Source organism: Moschus berezovskii, chromosome 14 (assembly GCF_049115385.1).
Source record: "Moschus berezovskii isolate FMDL1 chromosome 14, NW_MosBer_1.0, whole genome shotgun sequence".
Taxonomy (NCBI): domain Eukaryota; kingdom Metazoa; phylum Chordata; class Mammalia; order Artiodactyla; family Moschidae; genus Moschus; species Moschus berezovskii.
Genome location: NC_142473.1, coordinates 56867661 through 56891256, shown reverse-complemented (window position 1 = coordinate 56891256; position 23596 = coordinate 56867661). Strand labels below are relative to the sequence as shown.

Genomic DNA, 23596 nt, shown 5'->3' with positions numbered 1-23596 from the left:
CCGGCGGCGCAGACGCGAGAGACGCCCGGCTCCCGGCGGCGCAGACGCGAGAGACGCCCGGCTCCCGGCGCAACCGACCACGTGCAGAATCGTGGCTGAGAGGAGCTGCCCCACGCCCAGGGTTAGGGCGGTGGCCGAGAGGAGCTGTACCACGTCCAGGAGGCAGTGGCTGCTTGGGCACCGGAGGGCCGGGAGGAGCTGATCCACATTCAAAGCAGGAGGGGCGGCCTTGAGGAGATACCCCTCGTCCAAGGTAAGGTGCAGCGGCTGCGCCTTGCTGGAGCAGCTGGGAAGAGATACTCCACGACCAAGTGGAATATAAGAATCCAGTGTTCTGGGGAGGAAGGAACAAGACGGCGAGACCACTTTCTTCCCCACAAATTCATCAGAAGAACATTTGAACGTGGAGTAAAGTCCACAAAACAACTTCTGAATACTGGCAGAGGACATTAGGCTCCCAGAAAAGTAGCCCATTGTCTTCTAAAGGAAAGAGAAGAAATCCAGCTCCACCCACCAGAACACTGACACATGCTTCCCTAACCAGGGAACCCGGACAAGTCACCTGTCGAACCCCACACACAGCGAAGAAACTACATAATAAAGAGAACTCCACAAACTGCAGGAAGAGGGAAAGGACACCCCAAGCAAAGCAATATAAGCAAGATGAAGAGGCAGAGAAATACCCAGCAAGTAAAGGAACAAGATAATTGCCCACCAACACAAACAAAAGAAGAAGATATAGGGAATCTACCTGATAAAGAATTTCGAATTTTGATGGTGAAAATGATTCAAAATCTTGAAAGTAAAATGGAGTTACAGATAAATAACCTGGAGAAAAGGATTGAGAAGATGGAAGAAAGATTTAATAAGGACTTAGAGGAAATAAAAAAGAGTCAATATACAATGAATAATGCAATAGATGAGATCAGAAACACTCTGGAGGGAACAAACAGTAGAATAACAGAGGCAGAAGACAGGATAAGCGAACTAGAAGATAGAATTGTAGAAATAAATGAAACAGAGAGGAAAAAAGAAAAACGAATTAAAAGAAATGAGGACAATATTAGAGACCTCTGGGACAATGTTAAACGCTCCAACATTCGAATCATAGGAGTCCCAGAAGAAGAAGACAAAAAGAAAGACCATGAGAGAATACTTGAGGAGATAATAGTTGAAAACTTCCCTAAAATAGGGAAAGAAATAATCACCCAAGTCCAAGAAACCCAGAGAGTCCCCAACAGGATAAACCCAAGGCGAAATACTCCAAGACACATATTAATCAAATTAACAAAGATCAAACACAAAGAACAAATATTAAAAGCAGCAAGGGAAAAGCAGCAAATAACACTCAAGGGGATTCCCATAAGGATAACAGCTGATCTTTCAACAGAAACTCTTCAGGCCAGAAGGGAGTGGCAAGATATACTTAAAGTGATGAAAGATAATAACCTACAGCCCAGATTACTATACCCAGCAAGGATCTCATTCAAATATGAAGGAGAAATCAAAAGCTTTACAGACAAGCAAAAGCTGAGGGAATTCAGCATCACCAAACCAGCTCTCCAACAAATGCTAAAGGATCTTCTATAGACAGGAATCACAGAAAGAGTGTATAAACTTGAACCCAAAGCAATAAAGAAAATGGCTACGGGATCCTACTTTTCAATAATTACCTTAAACGTAAATGGGTTGAATGCCCCAACCAAAAGACAAAGGCTGGCTGAATGGATACAAAAACAAAACCCCCATATATGTTGTCTACAAGAGACCCACCTCAAAACGAGGGACGCATACAGACTGAAAGTGAAGGGCTGGAAAAAGATAGTCCATGCAAATAGAGACCAAAAGAAAGCAGGAGTAGCAATACTCATATCAGATAAAATAGACTTTAAAACAAAGGCTGTGAAACGAGACAAAGAAGGAAACTACATAATGATCAATGGATCAATCCAAGAAGAAGATATAACAATTATAAATATTTATGCACCTAACATAGGAGCACCGCAATATGTAAGACAATTACTAACAAGTATGAAAGGGGAAATTAACAATAACACAATAATAGTGGGAGATTTTAACACCCCACTTACATCTATGGATAGATCAACTAAACAGAAAATTAACAAGGAAACACAATCTTTAAATGATATAATAGAAGAGTTAGACCTAATAGATATCTATAGGACATTTCACCCCAAAACAATGAATTTCACCTTTTTCTCAAGTGCACACGGAACCTTTTCCAGGATAGATCACATCCTGGGACATAAATCTAGCCTTGGTAAATTCAAAAAAATTGAAATCATTCCAAGCATCTTTTCTGACCACAATGCAGTAAGATTAGATCTCAATTACAGGAGAATAACTGTTAAAAGTGCTAACATATGGAGACTGAACAACACGCTGCTGAATAATGAACTAATCATAGAAGAAATCAAAAGAGACATCAAAATATGCATAGAAATGAATGAAAATGAAAACACAACAACCCAAAACCTCTGGGACACTGTAAAAGCAGTGCTAAGGGGGAAGTTCATAACAATACAGGCATACCTCAAGAAACAAGAAAAAAGTCAACTAAATAACCTAACTCTACATCTAAAGCAACTAGAAAAGGAAGAAATGAAGAACCCCAGGGTCAGTAGAAGGAAAGAAATCATAAAAATTAGGGCAGAGATAAATGCAAAAGAAACAAAAGAGACCATAGCAAAAATCAACAAAGCCAAAAGCTGGTTCTTTGAGAAGGTGAATAAAATTGACAAACCACTAGCCAGACTCATCAAGAAACAAAGGGAGAAGAACCAAATCAATAAAATTAGAAATGAAAATGGAGAGATCACAACTGACAACACAGAAATACAAAGGATTATTAGAGAATACTATCAGCAATTATATGGCAATAAAATGAATAACCTGGAAGAAATGGACAAATTCCTAGAAAAGTACAAATTTCCAAAACTGAACCAGGAAGAAATAGAAAATCTGAACAAACCCATCACAAGCACGGAAATTGAAACTGTAATCAAAAATCTCCCAGCAAACAAAAGCCCAGGTCCAGATGGCTTCACAGCTGAATTCTACCAAAAATTTAGAGAAGAGCTAACACCTATTCTACTCAAACTCTTCCAGAAAATAGCTGAGGAAGGGAAACTTCCAAACTCATTCTATGAGGCCACCATCACCCTAATCCCAAAACCTGGTAAAGACCCCACAAAAAAAGAAAACTATAGGCCAATATCACTGATGAACATAGATGCAAAAATCCTTAACAAAATTCTAGCAATCAGAATCCAACAGCACATTAAGAAGATCATACATCATGACCAAGTGGGCTTTATCCCAGGAATGCAAGGATTCTTCAATATACGTAAATCAATCAACGTAATACACCACATTAACAAACTGAAAAATAAAAATCATATGATTATCTCAATAGATGCAGAGAAAGCCTTCGACAAAATTCAACATCCATTTTTGATAAAAACTCTCCAGAAAGTGGGAATTGAAGGGACATACCTCAACATAATAAAAGCTATATATGACAAACCCACAGCAAACATTATCCTCAATGGTGAAAAACTGAAAGCATTTCCCCTAAAGTCAGGAACAAGACAAGGGTGCCCACTCTCACCACTACTATTCAACATAGTTCTGGAAGTTTTGGCCACAGCAATCAGAGCAGAAAAAGACATAAAAGGAATACAAATTGGAAAAGAAGAAGTAAAGCTTTCACTGTTCGCTGATGACATGATCCTCTACACAGAAAACCCTAAAGACTCTACCAGAAAACTACTAGAGCTAATCAATGATTACAGCAAAGTTGCAGGATATAAAATCAACACACAGAAATCCCTTGCATTCCTATACACTAATAATGAGAAAATAGAAAGAGAAATTAAGGAAACTATTCCATTCACTGTTGCAATGAAAACAATTAAATACTTAGGAATATATCTACCTAAGGAAACAAAAGACTTGTACATAGAAAACTATAAAACACTAGTGAAAGTAATCAAAGAGGACACGAATAGATGGAGAAATATACCGTGTTCGTGGATTGGAAGAATAAATATTGTAAAAATGAGTATACTACCCAAAGTAATTTATACATTCAATGCAATCCCTATCAAGCTACCAACAATATTTTTCACAGAACTAGAACAAATAATCTCACAATTTGTATGGAAATACAAAAAACCTCGAATAGCCAAAGCAATCTTGAGGAAGAAGAATGGAACTGGGGGAATTAACCTGCCGGACTTCAGGCTCTATTACAAAGCCACAGTCATCAAGACAGTATGGTACTGGCATAAAGACAGAAATATAGATCAATGGAACAAAATAGAAAGCCCAGAGATAAACCCACGCTCCTATGGACACCTTATCTTCGACAAAGGAGGCAAGAATATAAAATGGAGAAAAGACAGTCTCTTTAACAAGTGGTGCTGGGAAAACTGGTCAGCCACTTGTAAAAGAATGAAACTAGAACACTTCCTAACACCATACACCAAAATAAACTCAAAATGGATTAAAGATCTAAATGTAAGACCAGAAACTATAAAACTCCTAGAGGAGAACGTAGGCAAAACACTCTCCGACATAAATCACAGCAGGATCCTCCAAGACCCACCTCCCAGAATATTGGAAATACAAGCAAAAATAAACAAATGGGACCTAATTAAAATCAAAAGCTTCTGCACAGCAAAGGAAACTCTAAGCAAGGTGAGAAGACAGCCTTCAGAATGGGAGAAAATAATAGCAAATGAAGCAACTGATAAAGGATTAATCTCCAAATTATACAAGCAGCTCCTGCAGCTTAATTCCAGAAAACTAAGTGACCCAATCAAAAAATGGGCCAAAGAACTAAACAGACATTTCTCCAAAGAAGACATAAAGATGGCTAACAAACACATGAAAAAATGCTCAACATCCCTCATCATCAGAGAAATGCAAATCAAAACCACAATGAGATACCATTTCACACCAGTCAGAATGGCTGCTATCCAAAAGTCTACATGCAATAAGTGCTGGAGAGGGTGTGGAGAGAAGGGAACCCTCTTACACTGTTGGTGGGAATGCAAACTAGTACAGCCACTATGGAGAACAGTGTGGAGATTCCTCAGAAAACTGGAAATAGAACTGCCATATGATCCAGCGATCGCACTCCTGGGCATACACACCGAGGAAACCAGAATTGAAAGAGACACATGTACTCCAATGTTCATTGCAGCACTGTTTATAATAGCCAGGACATGGAAGCAACCTAGATGTCCATCTGCAGATGAATGGATAAGAAAGCTTTGGTACATATACACAATGGAGTATTTCTCAGCCATCAAAAAGAATGCATTTGAATCAGTTTTAATGAGGTGGATGAAATTGGAGCCAATTATACAGAGTGAAGTAAGCCAGAAAGAAGAACATCAATACCGTATATTAACGCATATATATGGAATTTAGAAAAATGGTAACCTGAACCCTGTATAAGAGACTGCAAAAGAGACATAGACATTTAGAACAGTCTTTGGGACTCTGTGGGAGAGGGTGAAGGTGGAATGATTGGGGAGAATGGAATTGTAGCATGTATATTATCATAAGTGACCAGTCCAGGTTCGACGCATAAATTTTCCTCTGTTCATTTCTTTGCATTTGTGCTTTTTTAATAAAATTCTTTTTTAGAAATAAAAAAATAAAAAAAAAATAAAAAAAATAAAAAGAATGTTAAAAAAATAAATAAATAAATAAAACAACTTGGCACTGCTATCAAATATACAGATAGATCTATGAAACAACACAAAGTTGAAATACAGTAGGTTCTACATCTATATGGAAACTTAGTATATGATAAGGTAACATACTCAAATGTATGGGGAAAATGTTGGATGTTTCAATAAATGTTAAAATAACTGGCTGCCCATTTGCAGGGGAAAAAACTGCATCCATACCCACTTCTCATTCCAGATGGACCATATGTTAAAAAAAACAAAAACAGAAGATAAATGAAGGATTTTTAAAAATAATCTTGAGGAGGGGAGTAGAGATCTTTCTAAGCATGAAGCAAAATCTAGAAATCAAAGATTAATGAACTGAGCTACACAAAAGCTTTAAACTTCAATTCAGCAAAAAGCAAAAAAACAAAAGTCAAGGGATAAATGACTAGAAAAAACACAAAGCATTTATGATAGGAAAATGCTTATTTCCTTACCATATGAAAACTATATAAAAGTTCTTACAGATCAAAAATGAAAAAGCATACAATTCAAAAGTAAAATGGGCAAAAAATATAAACAGACAGTTCACAAGAAAAGAAATACAAATGGCAAAAAAAAAAAAGATGACAAATTTTCTCAAGAAATGCAAATTAAAATCAGACATAATTTTCACCAGCAGAAAAGTAAGATGTTTTGTAAAACCCAGTTTTGGGCCAGAAGATAGAAATGTAAATTAATACAGCTTCTCTGAAGGGCAATCTGACAATACTTACCAAAATTTTCAACTCACAACTCATTGACTCAGCAATTTCAATTCCAGGAATTTATCTTACAAATGTACAGGAACAACTTTACAAAGATGTATAAAAATGGTTTGTGCAGAATTTTTGAAATAACAAAAACTGAAAACAACCTAAATATCCAGCATTAAGATATAGTAATATACATACATAACATATATATTCATATATCATAAAACTTTCCTGAAAAATATACAAGAAACTGCCATCAATGCATACCACTGAGGAGTAATACCTGGAAATGGAAACAAAATCTTCCATCATATACCCTTTAGTACAATTTCTATTTATTTTTAACATCTGCATGCTTTTATAATTTTCAACAGTTGATAATTTTAATATATTTTTAAAACCTTCCTCAGAATACATATCAGTTCAAATGAACTTATTATCTGGTTATGGGATAAGGGATGAGTCCAAGACTAGGGGACAAACTGGTCTTGAACATAATCCTTATTTTTTAATATACAAGAAAAAAATAAAACAATGAAAGTCTAACAAAATGTGCAGTGCTTAGTCATATCTGACTCTTTGCGACCCCATGGACTATAGCCTGCCAGGCTCCTCTGTCCATGGGGATTCTCCAGGCAAGAACACTGGAGTGGTTTGCTATGCCCTATTCCAGGGGATCTTCCCAACCTAGAGATCGAACCCAGGTCTCCAGCATTGAAGCCAGATTCTTTACCATCTGAGCCACCAGGGAAGTCCACAAACAAAATGTGAATAATTGCCAATTCTGGGCTCACTGACATATTACCTTTTCACTTTTCTATAATTTTTTTATATCTTTCAGAATTAAGTGTCATTAAGAGAAACATAACCATTAAAAAAAATCTTTCCAGACCTCCCTGGTGGGCAGTGTATAAGAATTCACCCGTGGATGCAGGAGACATGGGTTCTATCCCTGGTCCGGGAAGATTCCAACTACTGAAGCCCAAGCACCTAGAGGCTCTGCTCCACAACAAGAGAAGTCACTGCAATGAGAAGCCCGTGCACCACAACAGAGAGTAGCCCCTACTGGCTGAAACACGAGGAAGCCCACACAAAGTAACAAAGACCCACTGCAGCCAAAATAAATAAATATATATAACATTATTATTTTTTAATCTTCCCTTAACCCCACATCCCTCTCCAGCTCCTGCCAGTTCTCTCTCCTTCCATTCAAAAACAAACTTCTTAAATATATTGTTTTAACTTTCTCTAACTCCTGAATTCCCATTCACTTGTTAACGCAGTTGATTTTCACAACTGACCTCACCACACCTACATAGACACTACTGTCCCTAAGGTCACTTCTATGTTGTTAAAACCAAGGGATGTCAATTAGTCTATATCTTTTGCAAGCCACGCTCAGCAGTACACAGCTGAAACTGGTTAACCACCCTCTCCTTCTTAAAGTATTATCATTTTGGTTGCCATGAAACTATACCATCCTGGTTTTCTCCTACCATGCTGGCCTCCCTTTTCAAGCTCATTAGCCATCTCTTTCACCCTCTACCCAATCGTTTAATGTTGGAGTTTCTTAGGGCCTGATCCTTGGGCCTCTTCTCTACTTGTGTTCCCTGGATAGTCTAATTCATTCTCAAGAAAAATCAACAGTATGATGACTTTCAAATTCAGTTTCAACCCAGATCTATATTGTGAGCTCAAGATCAGTGTCTCCAATGGACTACTTAGTATATTTTCCTCATAAGCACTCCAACTTAACATATTCAAACACCAGACTCAGATTCTTGCCCTACAAATTGTTCCATTTAAGGCAGTATATTCAAAACAAGTATGTAGAATATTTATTTATTATAGTGGAAACATATAAGCAGATTATGAAGCATTATATATAATTTGTTCCCATTACTGCAAGACAAAAAAAATACATATATACACACAGAGATAGAAAGAGAAAGAGAAAAGGCTAGAAAAAGATCTGGTAGGATATACACCAAAATGTTAAGCAATAATTTCTGGAGGATAGGATAGTATTACAAGTGATTTTTATTTTCTTCATTTCCTTCAGTTTCTTCATGTGTGTGTGTGTGTCTGTGTTTGTGTAGTATTTATTTTCTATATTCTCTAAAATGCATGCTTTTCACTTTTATGATCAGATTTTCTTAGCTCTTTTTTCCTTTCCTGATAGGATGTAATATAAAATTCACAGCATTAATTATTGTTTTCTTGCTAAAACTATTTAATTTAAATCTAGTAAAAATTTTAGATCTAACTTCCAGTTTGCAGGAAGGGGACAGAAGAACATGTCATAAAATACCACAAGGAAATAATCAGAAAAATTAAAAAGCAAGGACATTCTATAAGTCAAACAGTCTAGCCTAATCAAAAAGCATCTGCTGCAGAAATAAAATAGTGAAAGAACTGTTCTATATTAAAGGTGACATTATAGCAAAATGCAAAGCATGACCCTTCTTTGGGCTCTTGGTTATAAACAATCTCATAAAAGACTTTTGGGGGACACCCAAGGAAGTAGATAGAGTATTAGATGACACTGAGGCATTATTAATTTTCTTCAAGGAGATAATGCTACTGTTGTTCTTTAATAGAATGGAAAAAACATCCTTGTTTCTAGAAATGCATGCTTAAGTATTTAGGGGTGAAGCATCATAACATCTGATCAAGAAAGCCAAACCTGACAAAATGTTAACAATGGTTGAATTTAAGTGATGGATCTAGAAGTGTTCATTATATTATTCTTAGGGAAAAAATTATTTCTTACAACACTGTAAGTTTTCAAATGGCAAGGACCATATCATCTTAATTTTGCACCCCCAGCACCTAAAACGCAGCCTAGTCCAATAAATATTTGTTGAGAGAATGAATAAATAAAAAGCAGCACATATTTTGAGAGGTTTGGCTTTAGGTCTGGGGGAGGTGGTGATTCTCTACACATTGCTGCCATTGTCTGGAATAATTAACAGATGTAAAACTTATGTCATGTATGGCACATAAGCACTCAGTAAATGTTAGTTCCCTTCCTTACTCCAATTCTTTTATTTCTGATACTTTTTTTTGGCCACACCATGTGGCTTGTAGGATCTAATAAATTTCCCCAACTAGGTATCGAAACCATGCTCCCTACAGTGGAAGTGAAGATTCCTAACCACTGGACCACCAGGGAATCCCCTGTTTCTGACACTCTTTAGTCATATAACAGATGTCATTATCTAATGGCTGCTTTGAAATCTGTCACATAATAAAGTAAAAATGGCAAGTAATAGGATTGAAACATTGAAATTCATTGAGTTAACCAGATTGAATGGATTTATTTTGGATAAAATCCTGTAGAAAAAGCCTTAGCCTGGTAGATAATGGCCATGAAAGACAGGTCTGGAATAGGAGCAAAAATAATAATAACAATAGTTAATATTTTTGAGCACTTTATATGTTTTACCTCACTGAATCTTTAAATAATTCACTGTCAGTTCAGTTCAGTTGCTCAGGCGTGTCCAACTCTTTGCAACCCCATGAACCGCAGCATGCCAGGCCTCCCTGTCCATCACCAACTCCCAGAGTCTACCCAAACCCATGAATATTGAGTCAGTGATGCCATCCAACCATCTCATCCTGTTGTCCCCTTCTCCTCCTGCCCTCAATCTTTCCCAGCATCAGGGTCTTTTCTAATGAGTCAGCTCTTTGCATCGGGTGGCCAAAGTACTGGAGTTTCAGCTTCAACATCAGTCCCTCCAGTGAATACCCAGGACTGATCTCCTTTAGGATGGACTGGATGGATCTCTTTGCAGTCCAAGGGACTCTCAAGAGGCTTCTCCAACACCACAGTTCAAAAGCATCAATTCTTCGGCTCTCAGCTTTCTTTATAGTCCAACTCTCACATCCATACATGACCACTGGAAAAACCATAGCCTTGACTAGACGGACCTTTGTTGGCAAAGTAATATCTCTGCTTTTTAATATGTTGTCTAGGTTGGTCATAACTTTCCTTCCAAGGAATAAGCATCTTTTAATTTCATGGCTGCAATCACCATCTGCAGTCATTTTGGAGCCCAGAAAAATAAAGTCAGCCATTGTTTCCACTGTTTCCCCATCTATTTGCCATGAGCTACAAATTCCCCTCATTTTTTAAAGTGAGAAAACCAAGTCATAGAGAGATACTTAAAGGTCACAGAACAGTATGTGATAGAGCTGGAATCTAAACCTACTACAGAACTCTTGCTTTTAACCCACAATTTATGTTCTGGCCCATTGTCCAATTCCATGTGAGAGGTAGGACTTGGTCCCGGCCAATCTTCCCAAAGATATACTTGGCAACTTTTCAGACAAAATTATACTAGGGAGGGGGTGGTGGTGGTGTGTGTGTGTGTGTGTGTGTGTGTGTGTAGTCGCTCAGTCGTGTGTGTGTGTGTGTGTAGTCGCTCAGTCGTGTGTGTGTGTGTGTGTGTGAAGTCGCTCAGTCGTGTGTGTGTGTGTGTGTGTGTGTGTAGTCGCTCAGTCGTGTCCGACTCTTTGCGACCCCATGGACTGTAGCCCACCAGGCTCCTCTGTCCATGGGATTCTCCAGGCAAGAATACTGGAGTGGGTTGCCATTTCCTTCTCCAGGAATACTAGTGCTAGAGGGTCATTTAAATCAACTAGACCACATCAGGAAATAATTGCTTACCTGCAGAACAGATGGGATTCTCTCCTGAAGTTCTGAACCTAAAAAGAGGGAGAAAGCATGTTCAGTATAGTTAGATAGGCACATTTTACTTGCACAGCCACCAAAACTTGTATGCTCCTCATTACAGATATGTCAATACTACACTTTTCTTTATTCTATCCTTCCCTTCTTTCCATAAATATTATTAAGTACTTACTATGGGTCAGACAATGTGTTAGGTCCTGAAGATGCAAAAGTAAGTAAAACATCTCTATCTATGGTCTAGTTGGAAGGGAGATGAGTAAACAGATGTGAGCCAGAATATAGTCCTGGTACAGAACAAAAACACATACAAGATTTAGTGGAATACACAGGAAAGTGTGATGATTTCCACCAGGGAATGAAACTACTGGAGCTGAGTTTTTAAAAACAAAGAAGAAGAAAGAAAAAAAAAAAAAAGAGAAAAAAAAAAATAAAAACAAAGAACTATTCTCAATTGTTTAGCCTTACAGAAAAAGCATTCTAGGCAGAGATATGAAAGCAGTATATCTGGGAAACAGCAAGCAGGTGGGTGTGAGTGGCACTTCAGCAGCAGGGAAGGGGGCAGGGCAAAAGAGGTAACCAGGGACCAGGTTATACCAGGTTATGAAGACCTCATAACCTGTGGTAGGGAGTTTGGTCTTTGCTCTGTGTAGGCAGGCAGTGGGAAGCTCCTGGCAGAGTTTAATCACAAAAGTGATGTGATCAGGTCTAAGTTTTGGAAAGTTAACTCTGGTGAGTAATGAATGGGAAGAAGTGAAACTGAGACAAGAGAAACTACCAGTAAAGTGGTTCTTACAATAGCCTTGCATCATTAGAACATATTTCAAAAGTACGACTGATGGGATTTGTCCAGGAATTAGATGTAGAGTAAGAGAAACAACAGTATCAAGAATGACTCCAACGATTCTGTCCTGTGCAACTAGATAATTGGAGTTGTCATTGACTGAGAATGGGAAGGAGTAAGGTGGCAGGGAGTTAATGCTTGAGATGCTTAAGAAACATGTGAGGGGAGATGATGAAAGAAGAATGCAGTGTGAACATCCTGCTGCTGCTAAATCACTTCAGTCGTGTCCGACTCTGTGTGACCCCAGAGACGGCAGCCCACCAGGTTCCCCCGTCCCTGGGACTCTCCAGGCAAGAACACTGGAGTGGGTTGCCATTTCCCTCTCCAATGTGTGAAAGTGAAAGTGAAGTCGCTCAGTCATGTCTGACTCGTAGAGACCCCATGGACTGCAGCCTACCAGGCTCCTCTGTCCATGGGATTTTCTAGGCAAGAGTACTGGAGTGGCTTGCCATTGCCTTCTCCGGTGAACATACTAGTGGGATGCAAATATTAGCTATATTTAATTACTATTATTAATATTCTTACCTCAAGAGGGAAAAGGCTTGCTTAAAAATGGTGTCATTCTTCAGACACAGCACCTATAGCAAAACAGCCACATTAGACCAACCATAAGCATTCACAGACCTCCAAGTACCTCTTCACCAAGAGGCTAGAAACCCACAGTGCACAAACCAAAACAAAACCCAAGTCTCTTGTCTAGCAAAGAAGCTTCCCTACAGTTAATACCAAATATGCAGGCAAACCAAGGCCATGTTCTTTCCTATTTCACCCACTAGAGAAAATGCTGAAAAGTAGAAGCCCCTCTTTTTGGGGCTGCTTTTTTAAATTAACCCTATTTCCCCTTTCTAATTTGATTTATATTTTCTAATATCAACAACCATTATGCATGCCTCAAGCACAGGCACCATGCAAGGGACTTCTGAATTCTAATTCTCAAAACACTGCAAGGCAATTCTACAGGTGAAGCAACTAAGGCCCACAGAAGTTATATTCCAAGAAATTACAGCTAACAAGTGGCTAAAATGACTGCTTTACTCCAAAGACTATGTCTCTATTACAGCATACTGTCTCTTTTAATAGTAACAACAGTAATAACTATACCAACATGAACAAAATAATAATAATGAAAGGAAGTAACTGCAGTGGCACCTTCCCTTACCAATCATACCCCTAATAACCCAGTTATTTCTATCTCACTCTGCCCTGCTGGCACTCACTCGAAAGATCACTAGTATAGCTTTACTAAGGTAGTCCTTAGTAGAGGAGGACTTTTTATAAAGTAACTGGATAATAAGTAATAAATGGCCTTAAGGTTCCATAACATAAAGAGAAAATCCTGTCCACTATGATGACAATTTCAATTACTTCAACATGTATGTGTTAAAAGCCCATTATGTGTAAAAGCCTTCAGAAACAAAGGAAAGTCTGAGAAACTGTCAAAGACAAGAAGAGTCTAAACAGACATGACTAAATGTAATATACTAGGTAGGAACCTAGAACAGAAAAAGGACACTGGATTTTTAAAAAATGAAAGAAATATGAGTAAAACATGGACTTGATAATAATATACCAATATCAGTTCATTAATTATAAAAAGTAAACCATACAAATAGGGAAAATTGGATATGGGGTATGTCCAGTATTGTCTCTGCAACTTTTCTGTAATTCTAAAACTATTCTAAAGTTTTGTTTTGCCTTTTTGGCCGTGCTGCATGGCACGTGGGATCTTAGTTTCCCCACCAGGGATCGAACCACTGCCCCCTGCAGTGGAAGCACAGAATCCTAACCACTGGACCACCAGCGAAGTCCTCTAAAGTTTATTTTTTAAAAGCCTAATGCTGCTGCTGCTGCTGCTAAGTCACTTCAGTCGTGTCCGACTCTGTGCGACCCCATAGACGGCAGCCCACCAGGCTCCCCCGTCCCTGGGATTCTCCAGGCAAGAACACTAGAGTGGGTTGCCATTTCCTTCTCCAATGCATGAGAGTGAAAAGTGAAAGTGAAGTTGCTCAGTCGTGTCCAACTCTTCGCAACCCCATGGACTGCACCCTACCAGGCTCCTCCGTCTGTGGGATTTTCCAGGCAAGAGTACTGGAGGAGGGCCTAATAGGTGCCACCTATTGTGGTGACTATGAAAGGGACTATAAGAACAAAATGTAACAATATGAATGAACTTGGAACCATTATGCTAAATAAAAGAAGACAGTCATAAAGGGCCAGTATTGTATGACTCCATTTATATGAAATATCCAGAATAGCAAGAAAGACTAGTGGTTGCCTTGGGGTGGGGGGTTTGGGAAGCTGGGGATGACAACTAAGGGATATGGGACGTCTTTGGGACTTCTTTCTGGGATGATAAAAAAGTTCTAAAATTGCTTGTAGTGACGGTTACACAACCCTGAATATATTAAAAGTCATTGAATCATATACTTTAAATGGACAAGTTGTATAGTATATGACATATCTCAATAAAGTCTTTTTAAAAATGTAAGCACAACCCCCATTTTATAGGAATTGGAATGGCTGGAGATATGAACATACATTTGTATTAAACAGCTAAGTAATATCACAGCATCATATGATTAAGTCAAAAGAGGCAGCACAAACAACTGACACCTCTAGCAGGAAATCCAGGTGTTAATGGCAAGGAGAAGTTCTCTAGCTTTGAAGATGTTACAGATATTGTTGAGAATCTGCCCAAAGTCATGAACCTTCTCCCAAGACATATATAGACACAAATATACAAAAGGCTGCATACTGAGCACAGAGAATTATATTCAAAATCTTCTAATAACCTATAATGGAAAAGAATATGAAAAAGGACCTGAAACACTGTAAACCAACTATACTTCAATTTTTAAAAATGCAGAAAAAAAATGCAGGATGTAGAACCAAATAAAGTGAGGGAGGAAAGAAAGTTTGCATACTACTTCAAGAGATTCACTGAAACTCTTAATATCCCCCACAGACCACTATGCTAAAACAAGAGATCCTCAAAGGCAAGAGTCATGTCATCTTCCTCTCAGGCACACTGTTCTTTTAATAAATAGATAAATGATTAGGAAGAAGTGAATGACTGCTAATCATTGCTACCATTTATTACTACCCATATCTATTTTGTTGAGCACCTACCATGTGTCTAAATCATAATTTCATTACCAGATAAATATTATTATCCCATTTTACAGTTGGGGAAACTGAGATTAAGTACAATTAAGTAACTTTAATCGTAACAAAGTCAAACAGCTACTATCAGAACTAGCATAGGATATTAGGTTTCTGACTCCAAAGCCTGTAATTTTCCCCTATTCTACACCCTCTCCCCCATAAATGAAGGTGTTCGTGCTTAGGAAATCAGGAGGGAAATGTTCAAATTTAGGAGAAGTCTCCCAGAGTATGTGAGGTCATGAAGATTGGGATATGAATAGACAGAAGGAAGGACAAAGTATACAGACAATCCTAAAAATGACAATTAAATCAGATACTAAAAGACTCTGTAAACATGTCTACTATATTCTTAACCTAATGTTGGCCAGCATAAAAGAGCAGTCACAGGGGCTCCAGCTGGCTCCCCTACCACTGGCCACCATACCTTGGTCAGTAATTTTCCCCTCTCTGGAGTTAGAGCCAATGACTCTAAGTTCCCTCCAGGGCCAAGATCTATCAACCACAACACACAGAACAGAAATCAGAGTGAACAGAATGTACTCTTAAATGGGTCACTTCATACAGAAGAGGTATTGGATGGGAAGAAAGATCTAGATAAGACTGATCTTTCCTCACTATAAATGTTCAGATTTCTGAGTCTTCACAACAGCTATGAATTTAATTATCTAAAAGCCAACCCTTTTTAACGGTGGACAACTGTCTGGAAGACAACCAAATTATGGCAAGAACTCTTCCTTTCAGCTTTGGGAAATGTGCTTCCTCTTCCCTACAATGCTCGGCATTATTTATCGGGACAAAAGTAATCTATTTTAGGACTGTATCCACAAATACTCTGTCTCCCCAGTCAGCAAAGGAAGAGCAGCTCCAGCTCCGGAGCTAAGGGAAGAGGAGGCCAGTGACTCTAGTGAATGAATGAATGAGGACATAGATGCCCCAGGGGGTTACATAAACACTTGTCCTATAAGTTTGGGAGTCAGGAACCAGGAAAGGACTACCCAGAGACTTAAGAACCAGTCATGGGGCAAAATCTATAGGGTGTGAGTAGCTTCAGACACCAGAGTCCTGGGGTGGGTGGTGACAGCAGTGGATAAGGGTCCCATGAGGCAAGCACCTGAGAGCTGTTCTATGAGTATTAATAGAATATATTTGTATACTAACAAATATTACTTAAAATAGCATTGTTAGTATCACTTGCAGAGTAATCCTTTGTTCTAAGCACTTTGCTCAATTTTTCATCAATCCTCTAATAGAAGCATCAAAATAATTGCCTCTTTTTATAGAGACTTGATTTTTTTGGGATCCAAAATCACTGCAGATGGTGATTGTAGCCATGAAATTAAAAGACGCTTACTCCTTGGAAGGAAAGTTATGATCAACCTTGATAATATTTTAAAAAGCAGAGATATTACTTTGCCAACAAAGGTCTGTCTAGTCAAGGCTATGGTTTTTCCAGTGGTCATGTATGGATGTGAGAGTTGGACTGTGAAGAAAGCTGAGCGCCGAAGAATTGATGCTTTTGAACTGTGGTAGTGGAGAAGACTCTTGAGAGTCCCTTGGATGGCAAGGAAACACAACCAGTCCATCCTAAAGGAGATCAGTCCTGGGTGTTCATTGGAAGGACTGATGCTAAAGCTGAAATTCCAATACTTTGGCCACCTCATGTGAAGAGCTGACTCACTGGAAAAGACTCTGATGCTAGGAGGGATTGGGGGCAGGAGGAGAAGGGGATGACAGAGAATGAGATGGCCGGATGCTATCACCGACTCTATGGACGTGAGTTTGAGTGAACTCAGGGAGGCCTGGCATGCTGTGATTCATGGGGTCACAAAGAGTCGGACACAACTGAGTGATTGAACTGAACTGAAAGAGGAAAAATATAATTTATATAATAATGTCCTTTTCATTATAGGGGACTGGAATGCAAAAGTAGGAAGTCAAGAAACACCTGGAGTAACAGGCAAATCTGGCCTTGGAGTACAGAATGAAGCAGGGCAAAGGCTAATAGAGTTCTGCCAAGAGAACGCACAGGTCACAGTAAACACCCTCTTCCAACAACACAAGAGAACACCCTACACATGGACATCACCAGATGGTCAACACCGAAATCAGACTGATTAAATTCTTTGCAGCCAAAGATGAAGAAGCTCTATACAGTCAGCAAAAACAAGACCAGGAGCTGACTGTTGCTCAGATCATGAACTCCTTATTGCCAAATTCAGACTTAAATTGAAGAAGTAGGGAAAACCACTAGACCATTCAGATATGACCTAAATCAAATCCCTTATGATTATACAGTGGAAGTGAGAAATCCACTTAAGAAACTAGATCTGATAGAATGCCTGACGAACTATGAACGGAGATTCATGACATTGTACAGGAGACAGGGACCAAGACCATCCCCAAGAAAAAGAAATGCAAAAAAGCAAAATGGATGTCTGAGGAGGCCTTACAAATAGCTGAGAAAAGAAGAGAAGCAAAAAGCAAAGGAGAAAAAGAAAGATACCCATTTGAAGGCAGAGTTCCAAAGAATAGCAAGGAGAGATAAGAAAGCCTTCCTCAGTGATCAGTGCAAAGGAATAGAGGAAAATAATAGAATGGGAAAGACTAGCAATCTCTTCAAAAAAATTAGAGATACGAAGGGAACATTTCATGCAAAGATGGGCACAATAAAAGACAGAAATGGTAGGGACCTAACAGAAGCAGAAGATATTAAGAAGAGGTGGCAAGAATATACAGAAGAACTATACAAAAAAATCTTCATGACCCAGATAATCATGATGGTGTGATCACTCACCTAGAGCCAGACACCCTGGAATGTGAAGTCAAGTGGGCCTTAGGAAGCATCACTACGAACAAAGCTAGTGGAGGTGATGGGATTCCAGTTGAGCTATTTCAAATCCTGAAAGATGATGCTGTGAGAGTGCTGCACTCAATATGCCAGCAAATTTGGAAAACTCAGCAGTGGCCACAGGACTGGAAAAGGTCAGTTTTCATTCCAGTGCCAAAGAAAGGCAATGTCAAAGAATGTTCAAATCACTGCACAATTGCATTCATCTTACAAGCGAGTAAAGTAATGCTCAAAATTCTCCAAGCCAGGCTTCAACAATATGTGAACCATGAACTTCCAGATGTTCAAGCTGGTTTGAGAAAAGGCAGAGAAACCTGAAATCAAATTGCCAACATCTGCTGGATCATCGAAAAAACATCCATTTCTGCTTTATTGACTATGCCAAAGCCTTTGACTTTGTGGATCACAATAAACTGTGGAAGATTCTGAAAGAGATGGGAATACCAGACCACCTGACCTGCCTCCTGAGAAACCTGTATGCAGGTCAGGAAGCAACAGTTAGAACTGGACATAGAACAACAAACTGGTTCCAAATAGGAAAAAGTATGTCAAGGGTGTATATTGTCACCTTGCTTATTTAACTTATATGCAGAGTACATCATGAGGAACGCTGGGCTGGAAGAAGCACAAGCTGGAATCAAGATTGCTGGGAGAAATATCAATAACCTCACATATGCAGATGACACCACCCTTATGGCAGAAAGTGAAGAAGAACTAAAGAGCCTCTTGATGAAAGTGAAAGAGGAGAGTGAAAAAGTTGGTTTAAAGGTCAACATTCAGAAAACGAAGATCATGGCATCCGGTCCCATCACTTCATGGCAAATAGATGGGGAAACAGTGGAAACAGTGACTGACCCAGGAACTGAACTTATGTCTCTTGTGTTTCCTGCACTGGCAGGCAGATTCTTCACCACTGCACCACCAGGGAAGCCCATTCTGCCATACTATCTATCAAAAACACAGTAGCAATTAACAGCAGCAAAATTCATATAATAATAATAGCCTAAACTGATGCTAAAGCTGAAACTCCAATACTTTGGCCACCTCATGCGACGAGTTGACTCACTGGAAAAGAGTCTGATGCTGGGAAGGATTGGGGGTGGGAGGAGACGGGGACGACAGAGAATGAGATGGCTGGATGGCATCACCAACTCGATGGACATGAGTTTCAGTGAACTCTGGGAGTTGGTGATGGACAGGGAGGCCTGGCGCGCTGTGATTCATGGGGTCGCAAAGAGTCGGACACGACTGAGCGACTGAACTGAACTGAACTGAAACAGTTCTACCATTTTTTGAGTACTTGCTATATGGCAAACATCATTTCCATTAACCCTCGCAACCATTCTATGAAGCAGGTATTTATACCCCCATTTTACTGTGAGGAAACCAAAGCTCAGAAACATGAATTAACATGCCTGATGCACATAGCTAGTAAGTGATGTTTGAGCTGACCTTTTACTAAGTTCTTTCAAAATTGCTTTTGTTTGTAGTTTTTCCTTTGGCCATTCTTCTGAAGATGTATAATATTGTGACTATCAAAGCCTGTCTTTGCACTGAGTCTTTATAGTAGTTAGAAACACAAATTAGAGATTCACACAGACCTGTGTTTGAATATCAGCTCCTCTGTGTTACTAGATGTACGATCCTTGGCAAGTCTCTTAAAAAATATTTGGCCTCACATACTATATGATTTCATTTATATGAAAAGAGCCAGATCGTTGGAAAAGACCCTGATGATGGGAAAGATTGAAGGCAAAAGAAGAAAGGGACAGCAGAGGATAAGATGGCTAGGTATGATCACTAACTCAGTGGATATGAATCTGAGCAAACTCCAGGAGACAGGGGAGGACAGAGGCTGGCCTGCTACAGTCCAAGAGACGGCAAAGAGTCAAACTTGACTTAGTGATAAACAATATCAGCAACTTTAGGCTAAGTATACTGTAGGCTGGGTACCTACAGACATGAAGAAAATACAATTGCCACACACAATCTTTCTAATGAGGAAAGCAAATGTGCAAATTACTATATTGCAATGATAGATCAGTATAATGGGCTGCACAGGTCACAGAGAAATGAAGGACTGACAGCTGGGAAGATCAAGAAAGGTTCTCATTCCTCATTTCACAGATGAAGGAAACCAAGATTATTATCAAATTAGGGAGATGTATTTCCAATGGTCATGTATGGATGTCAGAGGTGGACTGTGAAGAAAGCTGAGTGCCAAAGAATTGATGCTTTTGAACTGTGGTGTTGGAGAAGACTCTTGAAAGTCCTTTGGACTGCAAGGAGATCCAACCAGTCCATTCTAAAGGAGATCAGTCCTGGGTGTTCATTGGAAGGACTGATGCTAAAAATGAAGCTCCAATACTTTGGCCACCTCATGTGAACAGTTTACTCATTGGAAAAGACCATGATGCTGGGACGGATTGGGGGCAGGAGGAGAAGGGGACAACAGAGGATGAGATGGCTGGATGGCATCACCGACTCGATGGACATGAGTTTGAGTAAACTCACAGGAATTGGTGATGGACAGGGAGGCCTGGCGTGCTGCGATTCATGGGGTCACAAAGAGTCGGACACAACTAAGCGACTGAACTGAACTGAACTGAAAATACTCAGAAAAGGAAAGGCAGTGGGGTTTTGGGAGGGATAGAAAATCTAGGCTCCAATTCAGTACTACCACAAAAGAGACTACTGACCTGTAAACAAGGCATTCATTCATACAGGCATTTGGTAAAGCATTTGAGAACTATTATATATCAGGTATTGTACCAGTAGTTTCCATCTCTTTATTTGTTGTGCCTGCCAAGATTATCTCATAGCAAGATTAAATGAAATTATGAAAATGAAAGCAGTTCATTAGCTGCAGAATAATGTTAACATTCCTATCTGTATAGTTCTTCACACAAAATACTCTTACTGACATTATTTTCTATAGTTTTTATAATTCCATATGATGGGCATTATCACTTGCATTTTACATATAAGAAACAGAAGCAGAGAGGCCAAATTACCTGCGTAAGGCCACATAGCTAGCAAGAGGTAGAACACAGCTCTGATGCAAATCCCATAAATGTAAAGTATTAACTAAAACTTTAGACAAACAAATACAAGACTGCATATGATTAGGTGCCAAAAGATAATAGGAGCTAAGAGTTCAAAAAATAAACAAGCACTTTGGCTAGAATGATCTGAAAGGTGTTAAGGAAAAGATGAGATCTGAGCTGGGCTTTGAAAAATGGGGCATTTGGAGGTGGTGAAAAAGTAAGGGCATTCTGAGAAAGCTCCTGGAAATCAAAGATTAGAAATTCAGTATTGGGTAAATAAAGAGGACACTACCTGGTCAAAAGCGACAGGTCAGAATAGAAGAGGGAAATCAGTAACAAAGGAATCTGGAAGGGAAAAGTGGCATCGGACTCAGAGGGGCCCTATATACCCTTATACCTTAAGGTGAAAGCCTATGGCAGATTTCCATGGGTTCTTCAGGAGTATGTGTGTTGTGTGCTGTGCTTAGTCGCTCAGTCGTGTCCAACTCTTTGCTACACCATGGACTGCAGCCCTCCAGACTCCTCTGTCCATGGGGGTAGAATGGCTAAAAACAGTACTCCTTGAACAATGATCCCTCCCTTTCAGCAGCATTCCTCAGATTCAAAGCTTTTAGAGTAGGACCTTGGAGTCGTCAATCTGACCGTCTTTAACAATTAAATTTAGAAATTTTCCAGTTTTTTTTCCTATAATTCCTTTCACCAGATCTAGTCAAATTCTCACAATCTGGCTAAAGTGAACAACTAGGAGTTATTTCGTTAAGAATAAACTGAGGTTTGGGATCTTAAGGAAACAAAGTTGCCCCAAAGTAAGGTCTAGTAGATCCGTGAGCGACAATGATCATGTTGACTTATGTATCATGGAGGTATATTCTTCAAATTAATTCCTCAAATAAAATTTTAACATAAATTGCTAAAAAACAAAGTCATTATTCTAAACAGTATGATACAACTGAAAAAGCGCAATTTTAATCTGTTGGGAGGACAAAGGAAAGCAAAGGAATGCTTTATGGTGGTTCATACTGCAGTCACGTAACTAAGGCTTTGTAAGTCAAAACGTTCTTTTTATTATTGCGCTTCCCTATCGCCAAGTAGCCTCACATCCCAATCTGTTCAGCGAATCAAAACGGTATTCTTAGAAAAAAATCTGGAAGTTGATGACTTAAAGCAAAAATAAAATGACCTGCTCAAGGTCATAGATACTATCCGGACCTATACGGGTGATTGCCATTGCGGGTCTCCTCTCTTTCCACGCCAATGTGCGGCGAGGGTAGCACGGAGGGGGCGTGCCGCGCGAATAACCGCAGCCGAATCCTCCCCGGAACAGAGGAGAAAGGGCAACCCTTTGACAGGGCGCCGCACGCGCTGCCGGGAAGAAAATGTTCTTGCCCAACTCTCTCACCCGGATGTCGGCAGCCGCGTGATAGCCCCGCCGCCCCCCTCCCTGCTCCGCTCTCCTCACCACCTCTCCCGCGCCCAGCTTGGACGGACTGCGTTACCTTTCCTAGTGCTCCGTTCATCCTTGGCGGCAGCACGGCCCGTACTTTTGCCAGATGAAGATGGGCACAACAAGCCGCGACCCCAGGGTGTCTGAAAACACTGACGGAACGGCCTCGATCCGGTCCGGTAACAATATCCGACCGAGACTCACTCCCGCAGCACCTTGGTTCCGGCAGCTTCTGAGACTCAGTGTCTAGAATTCCTCTCACTCTCCGTTCTCATTACAGCTCAGATGTCACTTTCACTGCTACTTCTCCAAGCAGAAGTAACTGCCATCTCTGTTTTGCCCCAATAATTTGCAGACAATTCGGCTGTTTGATCTATATATTATCGGTTTCCCTGATAGCTCAGTTGGTAAAGAATACGTCTGCAATACAGGAGAACCCGGTTCGATTCCCGAGTCGGAAAGATCCGCTGGAGAAGGGAAAGGCTGCCCACTCCAGTATTCTTGGGCTTCCCTTGTGGCTCAGCTGGTAAAGAATACCCCCGCGGTGCAGGAGACCTGGGTTCGATCCCTGGGTTGGGAAGATCCCCTGGAGACGGGAACGGCTACCCACTCCAGTATTCTGGCCTGGAGAATTCCAAGAACTGTATAGTTCGTGAGGTCTCAAAAAACGTCGGACACGACTGGTCGACTTTCACTTCACTCGCTATATGTTAATTATTCGTTAATTTCTCTTTCCCGTGTTTAATTGCGAGTTTCTCACAGGTAATACTAGAGGTAAAGAATCTTCCTGCCATTGCAGGAGGCGCAAGAGAAGCAGTTAAGATCCCCTGGAGAAGGGAATGGCAACCCACTCTGGTATTCTTGCCTGGAAAATCCCATGGACAGAGGAGACTGGCAGGCTACAGTCCTTGGGGCTGCGGAGAGTCGGACACGACTGAGCAACTAAGCAGCAGCAGGGACTGAAATCCTGCCTGATTAATTCATTCCAGGGTCTAGCACAGGACATGGAAATCTGACTTCTAACCTCTACTTAAAAGCTGAATGACCCTAAGTGAGCCTTCCTGACATTCAGTTGGTTCATAATAATTGATA

The 23596-nt window shown here is 39.9% G+C and overlaps 1 protein-coding gene across 1 annotated transcript in view; it reads right to left on the bottom strand.

Annotated features, from left to right (window-relative positions):
• Positions 1 to 22775, bottom strand: part of MRPL48 (mitochondrial ribosomal protein L48) — a 59070-nt gene extending 36295 nt beyond the window's left edge. Inside the window, exons 1-3 of the mRNA XM_055423649.2 lie at positions 22557 to 22775; positions 12526 to 12578; positions 11136 to 11173 (exon numbers count right to left, since the gene is read on the bottom strand). Of these exons, the coding sequence (XP_055279624.2) occupies positions 11136 to 11173; positions 12526 to 12578; positions 22557 to 22577 (112 nt within the window). The 5' untranslated portion in view covers positions 22578 to 22775. The remainder of the gene's footprint in view (positions 1 to 11135; positions 11174 to 12525; positions 12579 to 22556) is intronic.
• Positions 22776 to 23596: the final 821 nt, after the last annotated feature.